The 21,339-nt window shown below is 43.6% G+C and overlaps 1 protein-coding gene across 5 annotated transcripts in view; it reads left to right on the forward strand.

Moving 5' to 3' along the window:
• Positions 1–21,339, forward strand: part of LOC138767870 (uncharacterized) — a 341,381-nt gene that overhangs the window by 17,788 nt on the left and 302,254 nt on the right. For 4 of the 5 annotated variants that reach the window (XM_069945717.1, XM_069945715.1, XM_069945720.1 and 1 more), the window contains 2 exons: positions 4,862–4,914; positions 8,974–9,028. In XM_069945717.1, coding sequence (XP_069801818.1) covers positions 4,862–4,914; positions 8,974–9,028 — 108 coding nt within the window. Of the gene's footprint in view, positions 1–4,861; positions 4,915–8,973; positions 9,029–21,339 lie in introns of those variants that run through there. The other variant, XM_069945719.1, reaches the window with a different exon arrangement.

Raw genomic sequence — 21,339 nt, forward strand, 5'->3', positions numbered from 1 at the left:
ATGCAGAACTGTGTTGAGGGTTTTGCTTATAACAGAAACTTAAGCAAGATCAATGAATGTACTAGAAATATGGCAGTATCCATGAGCACCAATGAGTATATCATATTAGTACAAATATTACCATTATTTGTAGATACCTGAATTCGATCATGAACCATAATTTCCTATGTGAGATCATTTTCACCTTAACTTACCCATAATGCAACATACACTCGTTCCTCGCTTTAGGCTGCAAAGTACATCTGTCTTACCTTTCCGATTTAATTGTTCTGTATCTGTGTGTTTTATCATACCTGAGACGGGGTGTCACGTAAAATCCTGAATAGATTATTATTGTACTAAGTAGTAATCATGAGCCCTCCATAATGAACATGTGCTAATCATAAAGGAATTATACTTCCGCCCTGCAGCGATTCGTGAAATTGCCAATAAAATGTCACACTTCACTCTGGAGATATAGATAGTCATAAATCACAATGGTATCCTAATGGTTTATGGACATCTGTGTGCGCGTCTCGGCTCTGCACGTATTCTAGCTTCTCCGTGTTTGGCATTATTGCTGCGAACGCTGCCTCTTGGGTATGATGCCATAGGCGATACAGACTCCTTTTGCTTTGAGAAGGCTCAGTACCCCAGCGATCACACATGCCATCAGGTATGGCCTTCTGTGCAGACAATTTCCTACATGATTTGCCCTAGAAAATCCCAAGTTGTGGTATATAAATCTTGTTTTCCTGAAGCGACTTTTCCCTTGAAGGGATGCTCTTGAGTGAGTCATTATGTCTTATTAATAATCCACTGCCATGGAAACATGTTTCGGCAGCCAGCCAAGAACGCGGCTGCGAGACTTTCACTAATTACCTCGCTGATTGTCGGAATCGGAATCTTGCCTCCGCTGGCTTTTTATTAGTTAATTGTACCCGTCGGGTAATCATACCCAAAGTACTAAAAGGGTCCTAGGCCTGGGCTACACAAAGACTCGGTGGCACTACTGATTGATATTAACCATAAAGTCACAGCTGCAGTCCACAAGATTGCATACAACTCAATGTATTCTTTCAGATTGAATAGTTAAAATCAATCTGTAGTGCTTCAAAAGATCTCCTTGTACCCCAGGGTGTATGGCTAAAGCTTAATGAGAATGCCTGTCTCCAAGAGAAGATGGTCAGATCTGAGTTTTGCTAGAGCAAGAACATATTTTATTAGCTGATTATTAGGAACATAAATGTATTCATTTCTTGTCAGAATAATTCTGTGAAACTAAGAAGTTTCTATTACTACAACTATTACAGTTGAAATCTCTTATTCTGGCATCCGATGGTCCATAAGTGTTGATGGCAGTATATTAAGTTATTCGCCACTGTCCGTATTAATATAGAAACCCTTGAACTGAATTTTGAGGGCCAGGACTGAAAGTTTAAGAAGTAATGAAGTGATGGAAGCAGCGGTGATAGTTCTTTTTATTAAGACTAGATAGCATGTGGGGAGCTCACGGCTTGGCATATTAAAGGGGTGAAGTCGTGAAGAAAACTAGGTCTATACTGAGGCATTATGTTAACTGTAAGGGCCAGTAAAATCGGTGGAATTCTGCAGCAGAGCTTTCCGCCACGGAATCCCTCCTGCTCTCTGTTTTAATGGGACGGCTCGCACGCCTTCGCATCCGCGGCTCTCTGCTTGACATGTCAATTCTTTGAGCAGAGAGTGGCAGAAGTGGGGGGGCTCGAGCCGTCCCATTGAAGCAGACAGGGGGCCGCGTAATTCCCCTAATTTTACTCTTTGTGAACATACCCAAACATGTTTTCAATGTACAAGTTTGAGAGATATAGACTCCCCAATCCCCCCCATGTGTCTGCTTTGTTTGATAACCTGTTGCCCTAGGTTGGGTCAATCATGCTCAGTTCAATCGCAGTCACATGATCTGTCCTATTAGTACTGGCAGTTGGTTTTCACTTTACATGTAAGCAAGGGGGATTGTGGGAAAGTGTCTGCACTGTTGCATCACAACAGCAGGGTCACAGTTCAGAGAGGAAACCAGGAAGTAATCAGATGCATAGAGAAGAAAAATGGTACAGTGATGTAAGTTACTTTGCTGATTTTTACCTTCCTTGCTTCATAACACCACTAGAGATGAGCGAACCTCGAGCATGCTCCAGTCCATCCGAACCCGAACTTTTAACATTTGATTAGCGGTGGCTGCTGAAGTTGGATAAAGCCCTAAGGCTATGTGGAAAACATGGATATAGTCATTGGCTGTATCCATGTTTTCCAGACAACCTTAGAGCTTTATCCAAGTTCAGCAGCCACAGCTAAGCAAATGCCGAAAGTTCGGGTTTGGATCGACTCGAACCCGAACCCGGTTCGCTCATCTCTAAACACCCCCCCTTTAAATTTCCAGTCATGTTCTAAGGCTTCTTAAAAGAGTAAAACATTGACTTGAAGGGAAACTGCCAAAATGGGGCATCACAGAGCTGCTTTGAACATCCTTCTTTCCAGAATTCCCAGTGGAGCATTAATGGTCTCTAAGGCTCCACACACCTTTATGGCGCTCTTCTCCGAGAGGAGCATTAGCCCATTGGTAATGAGTTCTGAGTAGTAGTCTAATGACCAGCAGCTATTAGATCACTGGGATCTGTTTATGGGCAATGCAGAGAAAATATATCTATAGATTTTCCTGCTGACCTGAACTGCATTAAAGAAAAAAAAAAACACATCAGATTTGACAGGAATAATAGTTCAGCTTGCAGTGCTGTTCTTCTAATCAAAATGACAGGCGCCATTAGGGAACTCGACAGACCACATTATATGTCAGTGAAGTTCCTAGGGCACGGCTGATGTCCATCATGTTATGACTCCATCAGATTGAATGTCTCTGCTTCGTTGGATGAACAGAAAAAAAGATGTGAACACAGCCTTACACATGTTTATTAACTGCAGTGTCAGACCATTTCAGCTTATGGCATATAACTGATGCTTCAACATAAGAAAGTCTGTGTGTGCTCCTTACTATCCCATTTTATAGAGAATGTACCATCAGGTACACTCTCTTTAAATCACACATGAATCGAACGGCGCCGGCACGGGGAAGCCGGTGCCACGGTCCTTTTTTTTTGAACCGCAGCCTGGTTCCTGCTTAGGGCGCCGTTTTATTCAGAGTTACCGGGCTGGGGGGTGAAGTACTGGAGGTGGGCCGGCCCGCCCCCAGTGGGAGGAAACCCCCGCACCTCTCAATGACACGGCTCCATTAGAATCAATAGAACGGCGCCATACACGGGAACCGGGCCGCGGTTCAAAAAAGGGACCGCGGCACCGGCTTTCCCGTGCCGGCACAGCTCGATTCATATGTGATTTTAAAGAGAATATACCTGATAGTACATTCTATTTAAAGGGGTAGCGCGGCACTAAGAAATTATTCACAGAATAACACACTTTACAAAGTTATACAACTTGGTAATGTATGTTATGTCTGTGAATCGCCCCCTTCCCGTGTCCCACCACCCCCGGACGTGTACCCGGAAGTGTTGGTGCATTATACATTACCTGATCCATTTCGCACATGTCCGCCATCTTGTGCCAAACGTCATCTTTGGACAGCCCGCCGAACCGCTCCGACCGTCCCTAGTGCCGTCCGCCTTCTGCAGCATCATAAGATGCTCAGCCGCAATTGGCTGAGCATAACTGTGCTCAGCCAATCGTGGCTGAGCAGCTGATGACGCTGCAGAAGGCGGCCGGCAATAGGGACGGTCGGAGCCGTTCGGCCGTCCGTTCGAAGATGACATTTAGCACAAGATGGCGGACATGCGCGACACGGATCAGGTAATGTATAATGCACCAACACTTCAGGGTACACGTGCGGGGGTGGTGGGACACGGGAAGGGGGCGATTCACAGACATAACATACATTACAAAGTTGTATAACTTTGTAATGTGTGTTGTTCTGTGAATAATTTCTTAGCGTCGCACTACCCCTTTAAGGAATCTGTTGGCACTACACAAATAAATATTATTTATTATTATTATTATTATTATTATTATTATTATTATTATTATTGTTATTATTAGGTCATTGCCTGACAATGCATCACTGACCAACAGTTAGGTAGGACCAATTGGCTGCAACTGCAGCACTTTATTGCAGCCATGCATATACTAATATTGCTTAGGGTGCCTTGCATATGCTAATAGGGGGCTCTGGATATACTAATATTGCTTAGGGTGCCGTGCATATACTAATAGGGTGCTCTGCATATACTAATATTGCAAAGGGTGCCGTGCATATGCTAATATTGTATAGTTTGCCATGCATATACTCTTAGGGTGCCATGCATAGACTAATATTGCATAGGGTGTCATGCAAATACTAATAGGTTGTCGTGCATATACTAATATGACTAATTTTTAAAAGGTTTAAGTATAAATTTGCATTTTACCTTAGAATATGCATCCTGTGTACTGTGGAGTCAGTTGAAGAATAGGAGATACTGCATGGCCCTAAGAAAGCTGGGGAGAACGATAGATGGTACAGACGTGTGCACACATATATTACTGCGTGGAGAGAAAAATAATCCATTCCACTGTCAAGTTCAGACTGGGGTCATAGTGGGGCAATTATTTTCCCATGACATGTATTTGTAATTTATTTTACTTATTCTGCACACCAAGATTGCATTGCTGACAAAAATTACAGATTTCCTATTAGAGTGATTACAATTATGATGCTAGCTGTGGTTTATAGGTAGAAACTGTCTAGAAGTGTTGCAGCAGCCTCTGTTATCGGGTAATATCCTACACAAAGGTTGTTTTATTTTATTTTTATCATAATCATGTAAAATTTACCAATTTTTTTTTTTTTTATCTTTTGCAGATAACAATTACAACAGTGAAGAGGATCACAGCTACCTTCTCATTAATTGGATGGTAAGAGTTGCTGTTCTTCTATAATTAAACATTTTGACCATGAATGGGTCTAAAAGGGCTATTCCCATCTCAACTAATCTTAACTAACCGGTAATCTTGTAGTAAATAGGTTTACATATGCATTTATTTAGCAAACTTGTCTCCTTTTCCTGATATGCTCCCATTGTTAAAAGCTTGTTGTCTAGGTTAACAACCACAGCTGTACTCTAAAAGCAGTGGTCTGGATGGTGTATATAGCTCTAGGGAGTATGTGTATATATATATGATAACATATAGTGTGTGTGTGTGTGTGTATGTGTATGTATATATATATATATATATATATATATATATATATATATATATATATATATATACACACACTATGGGGGGGGGGGATTTATGAAGACCAGGGTACTCATATGCTGGTCTTGACTTAGGCCCCACCCCCTTTTCCCCTGCCGAATTCACTAAGAGGTGTACGCGTCTTACTGAATCTGAACCTGCGCCCAGCGTAGCAAATTTACACCTGGTTCTAGGTAGAACATTGATACATGTCCCATTATAACTCTGTGCATCTATATTATAACTATATATACCACCCAGACCTAGCCAACAAGCTGTCTAGAGTGGAAGGAAAAGAGCAGTAATATCAGAGAAGGAGGTACATTTACTAAATGTATGTATGTGCAAAAATATTTAATTTGACATAACCTACAACCGCTGCAGTTAAAGGGGTTTTCAGGCTGCACGAAAAATATATTTGATTGAGAGTTACAGCTGGGGGGAGAGCGCTCCACTTCCCGGCCAGACGAGGGTCTGACTTTGTCTCATCATAGACTGTAATGAAGCAAATGAGTCAGATTGACAGCCAGGATGAGATGCACTCTTTCCATGGCTCTAAATCAAGATGGCAGTGATCCGTAACTTTTGACATGTCTGATGTCAGAAGGTAATACAAATTACGGTAATGCTTTAAAGGGAACCAATCATCACAAAATCAGCTCAGAACCAGAATGGAAATAGCCAGTAGCGCTGTTCCTAGACATATAACTCGTCTGTTTCAGTGTTACACATACCCCCTGTTAATCACCATTACCCAGTCCTCTGTAATCCATCCTCTCAGGGCGTGATAGTCTGCAGAGTCACCGATAGGCCATCCTGTAATTTTCCATGTGTAACAACTTCATGGCTAGGACCCTCCGTGGCGTTGCAGGCTCTGACACAGAGAACCGCGACTACGGAGGAATGTTTGCGCTATTTGTGACTACATTGTGTGAGAGGTTTGCCCCCATGTCTATATAATGGTAATTTACCTACGTCGCAGGATTTTTTTAAACTTTATTTTCGGTGGTGTGTAAGGCTGAAAAAAAGTACTTTTTTGTATGTGAACAGTGCAACTGGCTATATTAAACTATATTAATACTGTAGGTTGTGGCCCAATTTTTTGATGATTGGTTCCCTTTAAGTCAGGAATGGGGAACCTTCGGCCCTTCAACTGTTGGAAAAATACAAGTTTTGCTTTGGCTGTCTAGGCATGATGGGAATTGGAGTTTTGCAACAGCTTGAGGGTCGAAGGTTCCTTATCCCTGCTTTAAGTCCTGCCCCCCTTGCTCACTTTCTGGTAAGCCATGCATTTCATTGAGCTATACACTTGTGTGCATGCACGTTCAGTACAATGTGAGCATGTCACAATGAGGGCCGCATTACACGTCCCCGAGCAGGAAAGTAAACAAGCCTATTACACAGCTCGGTGGTCCTGCAGCCACAGAAGATAAATTGTAAATTGTTTGTGTGGCCCTTTTCTGCAATTAGCTGCCGGCCACACAACAGCTATAACACACATCCAGCTGATGAGGCAAAACAACATGATAAGCTTACAGACGAGTAGTTTGGCCCCATATAACAGGACCCTAACATTTACTGTACAAGCTGCACAGATAAAAAGCATGTAAAACACATCAGCTATTGAAAATAAAAAGCTCTTACACTTCTAGGCACATTTACTATGAAAATCAGTGTGCCACCATTACTCCCCATCCTCTGGTAGGCTTTTCTGGCTGCCATTTGGGTGCAGTTTCAATGCTTTATTCCTCAGGTCACAAACTCGTTAATACAGTTTCTACCTCTTTTGGGGGCATTTGCTCCTAGAATCTGACACGTCTGCATGCAAATTCCACCGTACAAAACCGCACAGATGGATCAATTTGCAATCTGCATCGGAACAATCTGTGCCACCCAAACAGAATGGAGATTTTCCATTGAAAACAATAGGATTTGTTTTGTGCATTTTGGTGAGATATCAATGTACAAGAATATTCCTTGTGAACATAGCCTTGCTAAAACAGACACGTCAGAGGAGTTGATAGGTCCTCATGATTATTAAAGGACACCAGTCAGGAGTTTTATGCTACCCAAACCATGGTAGCATGACACAGGGATAAGCCCTCTTACTACAACTATGGTTAAACAAAAAGACTGGACAGACCTCTCTTTTTTTTCACAAGTCCCGGAGTAGAAACCATTCTATGGGTCGGCGTATTCCGCTATCTGCCGAAAGAAGTGACATGTCCCTTCTTTCGGTGGATAGCGGAATACGCCGGCCCATAGAATGGTGTCTATGGAGCTGGCGGAAAGGTGCGCGGCCATGCTCGCGGACAGACAGCGCAATTCCGCGAACATTATCTGCGAGAATTCCTTAGTATGAACCCACCCTTAGTCAGAATCCCGTATGGGTAGGACGTCAGACAGGTCACGCCGAACAGTTTTCTTCTCAGTAACGCTACGCAACAGTATGCAGTGCTAAACCCCTTCTGAGAGACGACAAGTCAGAGACAACTTTAACCCACACCGTAAATTAGGAATATCACAGAGCAGGACAGTATCCACAGACAGCAGTAAGCGAGGAACTGGTCCGAATAGAGCAAAGTTGTGCAAAGCCTAGGAACTCTATCTGGCAGCGCAGTTGTCAGCAGGGAGCCCTCAGCATTCCGCTCATCCAAGGTCGGGGGTCCAGGGCTTGTGTCCACGCCCCCCCCCCCTAGGGCTGTTCAGCGAAATCTAGTGGGCATAAGGTGGTGTAAGGACTAGCAAAAGGTCAATACACGGGCACAAGTGTTTTTCTTCTTCTGCGTATTCTTCTACCTCATCCTCCAACATCCCGGCAGAGCATGGTACTACCTTGAGACTCTCACGGCATCCTCCTCTCTGCTACTTTGCTTTTTTGTATCACTCAGCATGCTACTCAGTTGGCACGACTGTACTCCTGACAATTCCTGTTGCAGATTCGGTTGCTGTATTGTCAAGTCATTGTCTATAAGTGTTAAGTATATTATCCTTTGCTTTATCAAGAGAAACGTCATAACCTTGTAACCTTCTGCAAGCACGTACTTTTCTAGTAAAGATCAGCTTATTTATGTTAAAGAGACTCTGATTCTTCGCCTCACACCCACACAGCACACACCACAACCTTGGGACATTTTCCCTTTCTGTGGGTGGCAGATCCGATAGTCCGGGAGGGTCACTACACCGCTCTGGCCAGCCGTGATTACACTATCCCAAGGGACCCTGTAGCAACCCAGCAGGACACTGACCACAGGGGAAAAAGGTACAACCGGCCTTATAAAATAAAAGCAGATGTACCATCACACTTGTGTGCCCAACCGGCACTGGCGTCACAAAGTAACACCTCTGTATCTCGGCCAACTACCACCAGAGTGGAGTCACACTTCACCATCTAGCAAGTGACCGGCCGATCCTCCGACACAACACCACCGGGGGCTCATACCGAATCTTTTCTCATAAAGATATACTGTATGTCCATCCGCTCAGCTCCTTCTGCTCTATAACATGATGCCGATAGCTTAGAAACCATTTTCATGGTGACAGGTTCCCTTTAACTGTGAGGGGAACATAACTGTATTAACAAAGGGATACACTATGAAATCATGAAATTGGGAGATTGCATTACATTGCATTGCTTGTAAAGACTATATGCAACTTTGTATGAAATTTAAGTCTATGTTGAGTAAATCATTCCAATTGCTTCACGTGGTGACCACTGATATGTCTGTATTACAGTTTCTGCATGCTTGTCGTCATCTGGCTGTTCAGAAAATACAATTCTTTGGCGCAGGTAAGGATGCTTTAAAAATTATCTATACCGTAGAATTATCATTGCCTTCATTATGTACAATACATTAAAGGGGTTATCCAGTGCTACAAAAACATGGCCACTTTCTTTCAGAGACAACACGACTCTTGTCCCTAGTTCAGGTGCGGTTTACAATTAAGCTCCATTCACTTCAATGGAACTGAGCAGCAAAACCCCACCCAAACTGGAGACAAGAGTGGGGCTGTCTCTGGAAGAAAGTGGACATGTTTTTGCAGCGCTGGATAACCCCTTTAAGTCAAAGCTGAATTTATTTTTATAAAACCCCACCTGTATTTTAATCTGAAGCCATTTCTAGTAGCAAATAATTTTCTTATTATATTAACCAGACCTCTAGCCGGAGTGTGCTGCCGTCACACTGCTCCAGCCCTCCATCATTCCAGCCCCCCTTCAGTGCGTCATGAGCTGCTCAGCCGCGATTGGCTGAGCATAACAGAAGACGTCTGGGGCTTCTGTTATGCTCAGCCAATCGCGGCTGAGCAGCTGATGACGTGCAGGAACCAGCACTAAGGGTGGGTTCATACTGAGGAATTCTCACGGATAATGTCCGCAGAATTCCGCTGCCTTTCGCGCGCATGGCCGTGCGCCTTTCCGCTGGCTTCATAGACACCATTCTGTGGGCAGGCGTATTTTACTATCCACCGAAAGAAGTGACATGTCCTCAGTATGAACCCACCCTAACACTGACTGACATGTTGTTTCTCACTGGTTCCTTATTGGTGGGCCCCTTAGGATCTTTTCCTCTGGTGGGCAGAGACCCCGGTCCGACACTGTTGGGATGTCAGGTGATAAACATGAGCGAACAAACATCCTGCAACCATTGGCTGGAAGAATACAAGCTAGTGGTGTCAACAATATAGTCTGAAGAATATGTATGTGGCATTATCTGGGAACACTCATACCTGTGGACCGCACTACCAACTGATTCTTGCAGATAATGTACATACACGCAGTTGTCTTCCCTGGAGCAGACTGGATCTTCCCGCAAAACAATGCACTATGTCACCTGGCTAGATATGTCTGTATGTTTGGTTGGTTTCTTTATGGATCATCCTCCTTGCACTTTCCAGCAGCTGTGAGATGCATCACAGTCAACAAGGCTCCACATACCTATGACAACCTACTAGGACACTAGTTGAAGTGTATAGTAATCGCAGTCATAAATTTGCAGACCATGCAAAGTTACAGTGCGGTGTGTGAAGGTGCCTAGTGTATGTAGGTCACCAGTGATCTCCTGACCCGATAACTGCAGAGCTCCAAAGCCCATCTGGCAGTGTTAGGAAGATCCTCCTCATTTCCAGCAGGATTGTGCCCCAGTTCACAGAGCAAGGTCCATAATGGATTGGTTGGGTTAGTTTGGTGTGGAAGAACTTAACTGAAAAACACAGAACCCTAATGTTAATCTCATCATACTCATTTATCCTCTAGATCCAGTAGAATGGAGATTTTGAGTCAGGCTCTGACCCCCCCAAACCACTTGTACCGTCAGATAGCTGCTTTTAATCCAAGATCTGTCCTGAGGTCCGTTCAGCAGGTGATGCAGTTATTGTCCTAAAAAACAACTTTTAAACTTGAAACCCCGTGCCAAACGGGAGTATCCATGCCCTAACTTTGCACCACCCCTCCGTCCCTCCTCCCCACCCTCTTCATCATTAGGAATGCCACTGTAACATTTTCAACATGCTGAACATTGCACAGGTGCTTAACGATCCAGCCCATGTTCAGTATTCACACAGCTGACGAATAGGAGACAATCTGCCTGGAGCATTCCTAATGATGAGGAGGGTGGGGAGGAGGGACGGAGGGGTGGTGCAAAGTTAGGGCACAGATACTCCCGTTTGGCACGGGCTGCAAGTTTTAAAGTAGTTTTTTCGGACAATAACTGCATCACCTGCCGAACGGACCCCATTACAGATCTTGGATTAAAAGCAGCTATCCGAAGGTACAAGTGGTTTGGGGAGGTCAGATTGTAGGTACAGAGTTGCTTTGTTTTCACAACTTTTTTTTTTTTTTTTTAATCAGTTTACTTAGGAAAATGATGCATACATCTTGCTTATAATATGGAAGAATTTGCTCATGAAGAAGGGCGGTGTTTCCCAACCTGGCTCCACAAGGCTTCACATACCTGTGGTTCCCAGGCAGCTGCCCTTTGCTCGAGCCCTGATAAGGGTTACCCTTAACACAGCGACAACAAGACCTGTCACATGGATCATAGTGAAGGAAAACCTGTCAGCCTGGACATCTGTGCATTACCGCCTTTTGATCATGAAGGGGTTAAACCAGTTCTTGACAAAGATTATTCACATTCTTTACTGTAAGAACTGTGGAAGACCTCTTAGTAGTCATATGGGCTCCAAGCTTTTACTGAGGCAGAATTTGAAGTGTTTTGCAGATTATACGTTTTACAGAAAGTCATTTCACTATATAGGGCCAAATTGGTTTGTGAATTGTAAAGCACGCAGACCTTGCTGACAAGTGTGTCCTGCTGCAGATTTGGATTGAAATTGCAGTAAGGGTTTATTCTCACCCTCTGTAATCCATGGACCTTACGGAGCGGGAAGCTGCGCAGTGGACTCGACATCTCCCGGCATTGTAGCATACCTCCCAACTATTTAGACGATTAATTCACTTATTACTGTAGTATCTCCTGCAGATTGATGCAATCACGCATACAGGATCTACTGCAGATTGATGCAATCACGCATACAGGATCTACTGCAGATTGATGCAGTCACAGATACAGGATCTGCTGCAGACTGATGCATTTAGTTACATTTATATCTGCAAAGCTGCAGCAGATCCTGTATGTGTGGCTGCATCCTTGCAATTGCCTCAGCGTCCGCTCTTTACTGCAGGGGCGGCATTGCATTGAAGTCAACGCAATGCTGCCCGCTGTGTTCTCACAACATTATTCTAACGCCCGATCTTTAGAAAGGGCGTTAGAATAATGTGTCTGTCAATTAGTTCCGGACGCTGTTCACTGAACAGCGTCCGCAAACATCAGCTGTTCACACACATCAGCTGTTCACACAACGCAATGTGCATTACGGCCGCACATTGCATTGGAGTGAATGGCTAATCGATTTGCGGGCACAGCCGCCGGTGCCCGCAAATCAATTGTGAATTGTTATGCAACGGACGCTGTTAAACGTGTGAACCTAGCCTAACCCTGTCTTGTAATCCTGTCTGCAGGTCCACGATTACAATGTGTTTCAGTAACTGACCGCGTTTGCAGGGACCCACTTCAGATAGATGACACAGACACAGGCTATGTTCACACAATGTCAAAAATCGAGAATAGGGGGCCGATTTTGATATTTAAAAAAACAGTCAATTTAACTGACTGCAATGGCAATGCATTGAAGTCAATGGGAAGACGGACATCCAATGCACACAATGCATTGAATAACTGACTTTTTTACTGCAGACGTCAAAATAATGAACATAATCATTATTTTCGGACATCTTTTGCAAACAGCGGACATTTATTATTAGTAGTTTACACAGTTTTTCTTTTGTCACCGTTTTTTTACTATTAAATTCAATGGACTTTTCAATTAAGCTGCATCAAAAGGGCAATTAGTAACCCAAACTAGAATAATGTGCAAACACCAGTCATTGCACTAAGGGAAGGCCAGACAGCTAAATGACGTCCGACTCAAAATAACGGACATAATTTTAAACAGCTAAAAAAACGTTGTGTGAACATAGCCACACAGCGGGTTGATCTTTTTTTTGCGGCACGGATCATGTCCCCAAAACGGATTGGTAATTCCTACAGATGTGTGTATGGGGCAATATGAACTGCATGTGTGACATGATGTGTGACAGGGGCAATGTCACATGATTCATTTAAATATAACAATTTTTAGAATCCATTGTGCATCACATGATAGAATAATGTGCATGTTTGGGCCTATTATATACTAAGAAACTAAATGCTTTCTAGAGAAATATGAAAAGTTTATTAATGCAGATTTAATTCATAGGTCAAAAAGAGGGACATGTAAGGGGCAAAGGGACAGAGGGAGTTGGCTCAAAAGTAGGGATTGTCCCTCCAAAAGAGGGACACTTAGGAGGTATGCTGCTGTGATACAGCCGTGCAGCCCTTAAAGGGGTCATTCACTGATAGAAAAACATGGCCGCTTTCCTCCAGAGACATGATTCTTGTCTCCAGTTCAGGTGTGGTTTGCAATTAAGCTCCATTTGCTTCAATGGAACTGAGTTGCAAAACCCCAACCAAACTGGAGACCAGAGTGGTGCTGTCTCTGGAAGAAAGTGGCCATGTTATTCCAATTCTGGATAAACTTTTTAAATCCATAGATGTTAAAAGCAAAGTCCGACTATTTCTAAAAGCGGGCAGCCTGCAGGGGGAGGGGGGAAATTGATTACCTTATGCCCGCAGTGAGCGGCACAAGCGGCTGTGGGACCCGCCCCAGGACTGGCTGCTCAGCGAGTCAGTGACTGAGGCAGGATGCTTCCGGTCCATCAGCATTTTCCCCCAAGTTGTGACGTCATCACAACTCAAGGGGGGGGGGGAATTCGACTTCTGGCAGGGGTCCCAAAGCCGCTCCAGCTGCTCACCGTGTGGAGAGGTACGTTTCCTGCTTGTAGTCAGTTTCCCCCCCCCTGCTGGCTGCTGGCTTTTAGAAATCGCTGGACTTCTCTTTAAGTGTTTTGAAACCCAAGCAGTGGCTCACTTAAAGGGGAAGTCCAGGCTAAATAATTTTAAGATATGTTATTGCCCAACAAAAGTTATGAAAATTACTAAGGGTCCGTTTACACAGAAAGATTATCTGACAGATTTTCTGTCAAAGATTTGAAGCCAAAGCCAGAAATGGATTTGAAAAGATGAAAAATCTCATGCTTTCCTTTATGACCTGTTCCCTGTTTATAGTCTGTTTCTGGCTTTGGCTTCAATCTTTGGCAGATAATATCTCAGATAATCCTTCTGTGTAAATGGACCCTAATAGACACCTGTTAAGGGAAATACACCTATAGTGTAGGGTTACTACAGAATGGCGTGTTTAGGTCTCTGTAAAGTTGCTGCAGCAATGGGACAGAATGAAGCAGCAGGAGACGTCAGTTTATGTGACATGATGTCCCCAACTTTACAGAGACCTGAACACGCCATGCTGTAGTAAGTTCAGGGGAAATGCACTATAGGTGCGTTTTCCGTAATAAGTGTCTATTAGTAATTTTCATAACTTTTGTTGGGCAATAACATATCTTCAAATTATTTCACCCGGACTTCCCCTTTAATCTTTTATTTTAACAATCTTATTCAATTCTGAAAATAATTTAATAGATTTTTTTTTCTGTAACTAAAGGTCTGTCAGCTTGATAGAACGGCCAAATGTCTGTCTAATAGCAGTGGAGCACACATTTAGCAATAGGAAGAATGTGCCACGGAATGATAGACTCTGTTCATATCTACTGTATAAAGGTTCTTAGGCATGAACCAGACATCCCAGTCCTGACCTGTCTGGCATACTGTTATTTGCCCATAAATGCTGTAATAGAAGGTCATGTAATCCGTTATCATTTGAGGCAAACACAGGTGCAATGAAATATAATTCTTTACAGATAGCACTAGGCATGAATGCACGTCCACAAAAGAAACCGGAGTTCAATAAACTTTATCTTAGAATGTGTGTGTTTCATATAAAGCCATATCTTTGTCACTTCTTAATGGTGTGATTTCTAAAGGAAAGGTGACAATACGTGTCTCTTATATTCTGATTCAATAATGCAGTTTTAATACTTTTATTTGTAATCAGACGTTTGCATGTTTAAGGAATAGAACCAAATACTCTGTGTCAGAAAATGACAGCTTTTTATAATGATTTAAAGCGACTCTGTACCTGCAATCTGTCCTCCCAAACCTTGTACCGTCAGCTGCTTTTAATCCAAGATCTGTCCTGGGGTCTATTCGGCAGGTGATGCAGTTATTGCCCTAAAAAAAACAACTTTCAAACTTGCAGTCCCGTGTGAAAGTGAGTGTCTGTGCCCTAGGCTTGCAACGCCTCTTTTCCTCCTCCCTGCCCTCCTCATCGTTAGGAACACCCCCAGGCAGGATTTCTCCTATTCATCACTTGTCTGAAGACTGCACGTGCTGCATGTGCTGGATGGTTAAGGAACATGTGTAGTGTTCAGACAAGTGATGATTAGGAGAAATCCTGCCTGGGGCATTCCTAATGATGAAGAGGGCAGGGGGAGGGATGAAGAGGCGTGGCAGGCCTAGGGCACAGACACTTTAGGCCACGACAATATTACAGAGGGCTGCAAGTTTAAAGTTTTTTTTTAGGACAATTACTGCATCACCTGCCAAATGGACCCCAGAACAGATCCCCAGGATTAAAAGCAGCTATCTGATGGTAAGTGGTTTAAGGGGGCAGATTGTGGATACAGAGACGCTTTAAAGTGGTGTAACCATTAATAATAATTAATAGCCTTCCCAAAATGGACTCCTACATGGGTTTCTGAATGTAGCGGCAGTAAAACAAACTTGAAGCTTATTCCAGCGCCAAACTCAAAATAGGTTTACATGAGATAAATGACTCCCGTGCACTATTGGAGGTACACTTTTAATTCCACAGAAGTAGCTGAAATGTGCCTATTTAGGGTCGGGCATGGAAAGGCATTTCCATAAATTCACAGCATTAAAGGGGTTATCCAGCGCTACAAAAACATGGCCACTTTCCCCCCTACTGTTGTCTCCAGCTTGGGTGGGGTTTTGAAACTCAGTTCCATTGAAGTAAATGGAGCTTAATTGTAAACCGCACCTGAACTGGAGACAACAGTAGGGGGAAAAGTGGCCATGTTTTTGTAGCACTTGATAACCCCTTTAAGGCTATGTTCCTACTACAGGATCATAGGGGGGAAAAGGCAGCCATATAGCCTTACAGTAGCCGTAATATGGACAAAAATGTACAAAATCCACAAAATGATATAAGAAATCTGCAAAAATTTGTGTGGAAATTGACCACCTGTGCAGATTTCAAGTCCAGTGCATGTCAATTTTTGTGTACTTTGGATTTTTCCCATTACCTGTGCATGCAGGCATTGGCTGGTGACAGGTTCACCCACCCTTACTTGCACTGCCTTATTTATAAAGATGGCCGGACCATAAGAACAATGATGCACACCTTCCACTGGGGATTGTGGAATCCCCAGTGGAAGGTGTTGGCGTCCCTCTCCCCCTCTACTCGCACTATGTTATGATGGACACAGGAATCGAATAAAGAAAATCTTTTTACCGCAATGGTTAGTGCACTTGGACTCTTTTCTCCACATTAAGAATCGTCTGTATAGCTGTCTAGCTCTGTCCGATTGTTGCACCATCCCAGGTAATAACTAACCTAGAGCATAGCTACGTGCATACAGCTGGTGAGGCCATAATTGCAATAGGAGCTTTGGTAGTGCCGACTCTCTCTTTCTATGCATTGACTTTCTTACAATTAGGCCTTTTAGGGTAGCTTCACACGTACCGGATCCGCAGTGGATTTCACGATGCGAGTTTGCAGCAAAATCCGTTGCGGATCCTGTAGTGTGACGCTGAATGGGTACCATACACGCAGCGGATCCTCTGCCTGTATTGGGACCCGGCCCCTTTACATACATTACCTGCTCAGCACCGCGGCTGTGTGTGACGCTCCCAGCTCCCCTTGCTCCCCATCAGCCAATCAGTGCTTCTGTGCACTGATTGGCTGATGAGGAGCGATGGGAGCCTCACACACAGCCGCGGCGCCGAGCAGGTAATGTATCCTCTGGCCTAGGGCCGTGTGTGTGTGTGTGGGGGGGCGGTTAAAGGGGCCGGGTCCCATACAGGCAGTGGATCCTTTGCACCATTTTCAGTATATTAGCTGTTTATTTATGATATCTATGTATTTCGGTGAACTGGGGCTTCTTCCTTCGATCTACTCTGGCTGGTCCACCCGTCCTAATTAATATTAGAGTGGTGGTAACTTTTTAAGTAGTCCTACAAGGGGACTTTTACTTACAATCTTCAGATTGCTCATATAATACCCTATACTACTAATACCCCACAAACCGCATTGAGGATAAAGGGAAGCTTCTTACCTTCATCCTCAGTGCTGTTTTAGGTATGTTAGCAGTTTATTTAATATACTAATGAGGCATCTTGGTGTACTGGGAGCCGGACTGTCCCTGCCGGTCTGTCAATGAATATGGGGGCGGTGCTCTGTGCCGCTCTTCTAACATAAATGAGGAGGAGCAGGCCGTCTGGGTAGGATCCTTGCAGGGAAGTAGTCCAGCCTCCATCCTTCATCCTTAGTGCCTTCTGCCCTATAGGGACATATCGGCAGGTTAGATACTTTCCTTTAAAGATAGCCCCTGATCACATCATGAACACCTAGACTCATCAAACCTTTTAACATGTCTCTGTGGGACACATTATAATTACATTATAGGAATAAACCGGTTTGAATTTTTTTGCAATGTCACCAATAACCTCTGTTCTCTTATCTGTTTGGACTTTTTATCTAAAGATAGCCCAGATCTGATATGTCTGTCCAACTACTGTATATCTCTCAGACATTAGTCAAGTGTTACATAAGTTACATCATTCTTCTTGTTTCCGAGCCAGTTATACAGTGTAATATTTAACAACTAAACTTTCGATTTGTCCATGGTCCAGAGGATTTTCGAGCCAGCGTAGTCTGTAGCAGTGTCTAGGCAGGAAGGTTTTCGCCTTTGCCAGCATTTTGTAATATTCTGTCTGTTGCCTATGAGATTATTAGCATCTGACCCAGAGAAATTACAGAACACTTAGACATCTGTCACAGAGAGCCCACACTCTTTCTGCTGGGTATAGTTACTTCTTCACCCATGTACCCCACCATTATGCTACTTCCACAGCTTATTTTAGAAGAAAGGAGAAGAATATGTAATTTTTTTTTATTTTTATTCTCCTTTCTATGGCTAGTTTTGTATAACAATAATAGAGGCATTTGTGTTACAGCTACAGGAACCCAGATCCAGTGGCTTAAACATAGAGCATCAAAGATCCTGTCAATACTGTCAAATTGGGTCATTAGAACTGTAGCCAGACTGGGACTGCAAGTATAATACAGACATATATGTTAAATGGGCTTATTCGTTATTACCATATAAGCAAGTACTATGGGGGAGATTTATGAAGTCCGGCGTTTTTTACGCCGGGCTTACAAATATCTCTGCAGCTCCGGAGCTCAGGGGATTTATGTAGAGGTGCATTGCCTCTACAAAAATCCCGATCGAACGGAGCCCATTAGCGCGAAAATTTTGAAACCTACGCCAGCTCAGACCTGGCGTAGGTTTCGGTATCATTTTTCCTCCGGAAAAATTATAAATGCGGCGCACGCAGAGGCCCCTCTGTGTGCTGCCACACCCCCCTTTCCGCCCCACTGGCGAAGGTGGGGCAGATGCAAAAAAAATATTCGCGAAAATACCATTTGCAAATATTTTTACGACAATCTGCCCCATCTGCGCCTAAAAAAAGGCATTTACGCCTTTTCATACATGTCCCCTTATGTGTCGGTTTGTACAATATGCCTTGTATGCCATATTGGCTGAACAGTCATGGTGTCCCCATACCAACATTAGCCATATCCAACCTAACCCCTTTATCAGTGGAAGCCACAATGCCCAATAAATGTGACTGCTACATTTTCTTTGCATTAGTCTCTGCAATTGTTTCCCATATAACATTCATAGCCATGCCACATAACGGTGATGGCCATGCTGTCTACCGTAAGGGTATGTTCAAACTGAGCAAAAGAACTGACATGTTGCGCAAGCTCTTCCATAGAGAGACTGAGGCAGGTGGAGAGATCTGCCACGGAATTCTGCCACTTTTGCTCAGTGTGAACATACCCTAATGGAGAGAGTAATAGTGCTCACCAGTGACCATCACAGCATCACCAATAGATAGAACACAATGCTCCCCAACCCCATGAAAAAAAAACTAAACTAATCTCTTTCTGTATTGTTATACTAGAGATACTGAGAAAATTATGGAACTGCTTTCTATCTTTCTGGGACAATGGACATTTTCATCAATCTGGTTGCTCCACTATAAAACAAAACCAGTTTTTTTTTTTCTAGTCCTTACAGTTAGCCCTGGGTAGGTGCTTTGTGTTTCAGGTTCATTACATACTTCCCAAATTTTGTATTCATAAGAATTCTAAGAATGACTTAAGAATAAGTTATACATTTCCCTTAAGCCAGCAAAGGCCATAGCACCACCACAAGGGTGCTGATGGGAAGATGGGCTACTTCGGCTTCTCTATATACAACTTCTGTAACTACAACTCAGGCAAAGAAGCATGGCTAGTTCAGCACACGTTCTCCTGTATTACAATGTATTCTCTTTATCTCCTTCTGCCGCTCTGTAGTTGCGGTGGTATACACCGGACACAGAGAGCATAATAAAATAAACCCATTCAGGGATCAGGTTGGCAGGATGGTTGTTGTGGTTTGGTTTCTTTATTATTTATGCCGTATAAGAATTTGTATGTTTGTAAAGGAATGTTCTACTCTTGGGGGGTTTCTGAAGCCATAACAAAGTGAAGAAGAGGGAAGCTCCTCGCAACGAACAGAAACCTGTTGGAAAAACCTGTGAGCTTCCGAGCGTCTGCCGCTTGCTTCTCCTCTTCTGATAAGTTTAGACTGGCAAAGTAATCAGGGCTAATAATCAGTTTCAGCGAATGCCATTATCCTGCAGTGTTCCCTTCCCCAGCTATGCCGCGGTGGTTAATGAGCATTGCAGACGTAGAGAGATCCATCAACAGATTTTTTTTATTTTTTTTTTCATGTGATTTGCATGGTTTAGTAGCAGAAAATAATCTCTCTAAATGGTGCCGCACTTTACATCTTTAAATGTACAGCGGTTCAGCAGCCTCAAAATGGAACATAATTAAGCTGCCTAGTTCAGGCAATGTATTCCAAAGGGTTTTAGTTTTTTTTTCTTTTCCCCCTCTCACTTCCGTCGGATCATCTGTTTGCTTAAACATATTATGAGATTGGTGTTTTGCATAAGGCTGCACAGCAATTTATGTTTTTTGCATAATGAACAAGAACCGGATTCCCATGGAGAATCTCATGCCGGAGATTCGTATTCCTAGAAGATGAGTGACTGCACTGACTGTGATGTATGAGCGCAGACAGTCACAGCAGAATCATTTATTATCCAGGACTAGAATGCTCTTAAAGCAAACCTTGGCTTTTACAAGCCCGCTCCCTTTAAAGAGGACCTATGACCTCCAAATCTAGCCATTTCCTAGGCCATCCTGTTCTTTTGTTGTCAGTACTATTAGTTCTGGTGCCTAATGTCCTAATGACGGGTCAGACCATCAACTGGGCAGTCTTTATCTCTCAGTTCTCAATGGGAAAGGATGTTCATACCCTGTAGAGAACTGAATGGTTCAGATTACCCCCTTCATAGCGTATAGATTGCAGCGCTATCCATATACTTTTATTGGGCAGTCACCATTGCATAAATCTAAGTGTTTTTCTTATTGAAGCACACCTGTAAACAGGACAACAGTGCTGTAAATAAACACATGACTAGATAGATCTACTCATCATGATTCCAAGCAAGAGCCGAAGTAAGTCCAACCCCTGTCCTCTTTATCCAGTGTCTGTCAGTCAATCAGGGTAGTCAGATGCAAAAGGTAAGTGATAAAGAGGACATGGGCTGCAGGGCCGTATTTACCACTAGGCACCCGTGGTCCGGTGCCTAGGGCAGAACCTTGCAGGGGGACAGCACCAGGGAGCAGGGGAACAGAAAAAACAAATGTTGTTTTTTATTTTTTTAGTTTCCCTCCTCCCGTTCAGACTTGCCTGTAAATCTGGTGTCTTTTCCAGGGGGGTGGGGGGTATGGTGGTATTGGTCAGGTCTGGTATCGCCTATAGGTGCGTGTAGATGGGGCGTCTTCAGGTTTAGTGCCTAGGGCAGCAGCAGCTGTTAATACAGCCCTGATGGGCTGGACTTGCCTGGGGTCTGGCCATAGTGGGAATGCCCTCTGGACACTCAATTTGCATAATAACAAAAAGTCGTATAAATAATGGTGTGCCCAAAATTAGTATGACTGGCCCTACATATTTGCTTATTTACACCCCAGCCTTTCTACTTGAAAGTGGTTATGTGAGCCTACCACGCACATCACGTACAGGGCTACCACCCATGGCTCACGCAGCCCCCTGCAGCACACACCTGCATTGTATGTGCTGTGGGTGGTAGCTCTGTATGTGCTGCAGGCGGTAGCCCTGTA

Source organism: Dendropsophus ebraccatus, chromosome 11 (assembly GCF_027789765.1).
Source record: "Dendropsophus ebraccatus isolate aDenEbr1 chromosome 11, aDenEbr1.pat, whole genome shotgun sequence".
Classification (NCBI taxonomy): domain Eukaryota; kingdom Metazoa; phylum Chordata; class Amphibia; order Anura; family Hylidae; genus Dendropsophus; species Dendropsophus ebraccatus.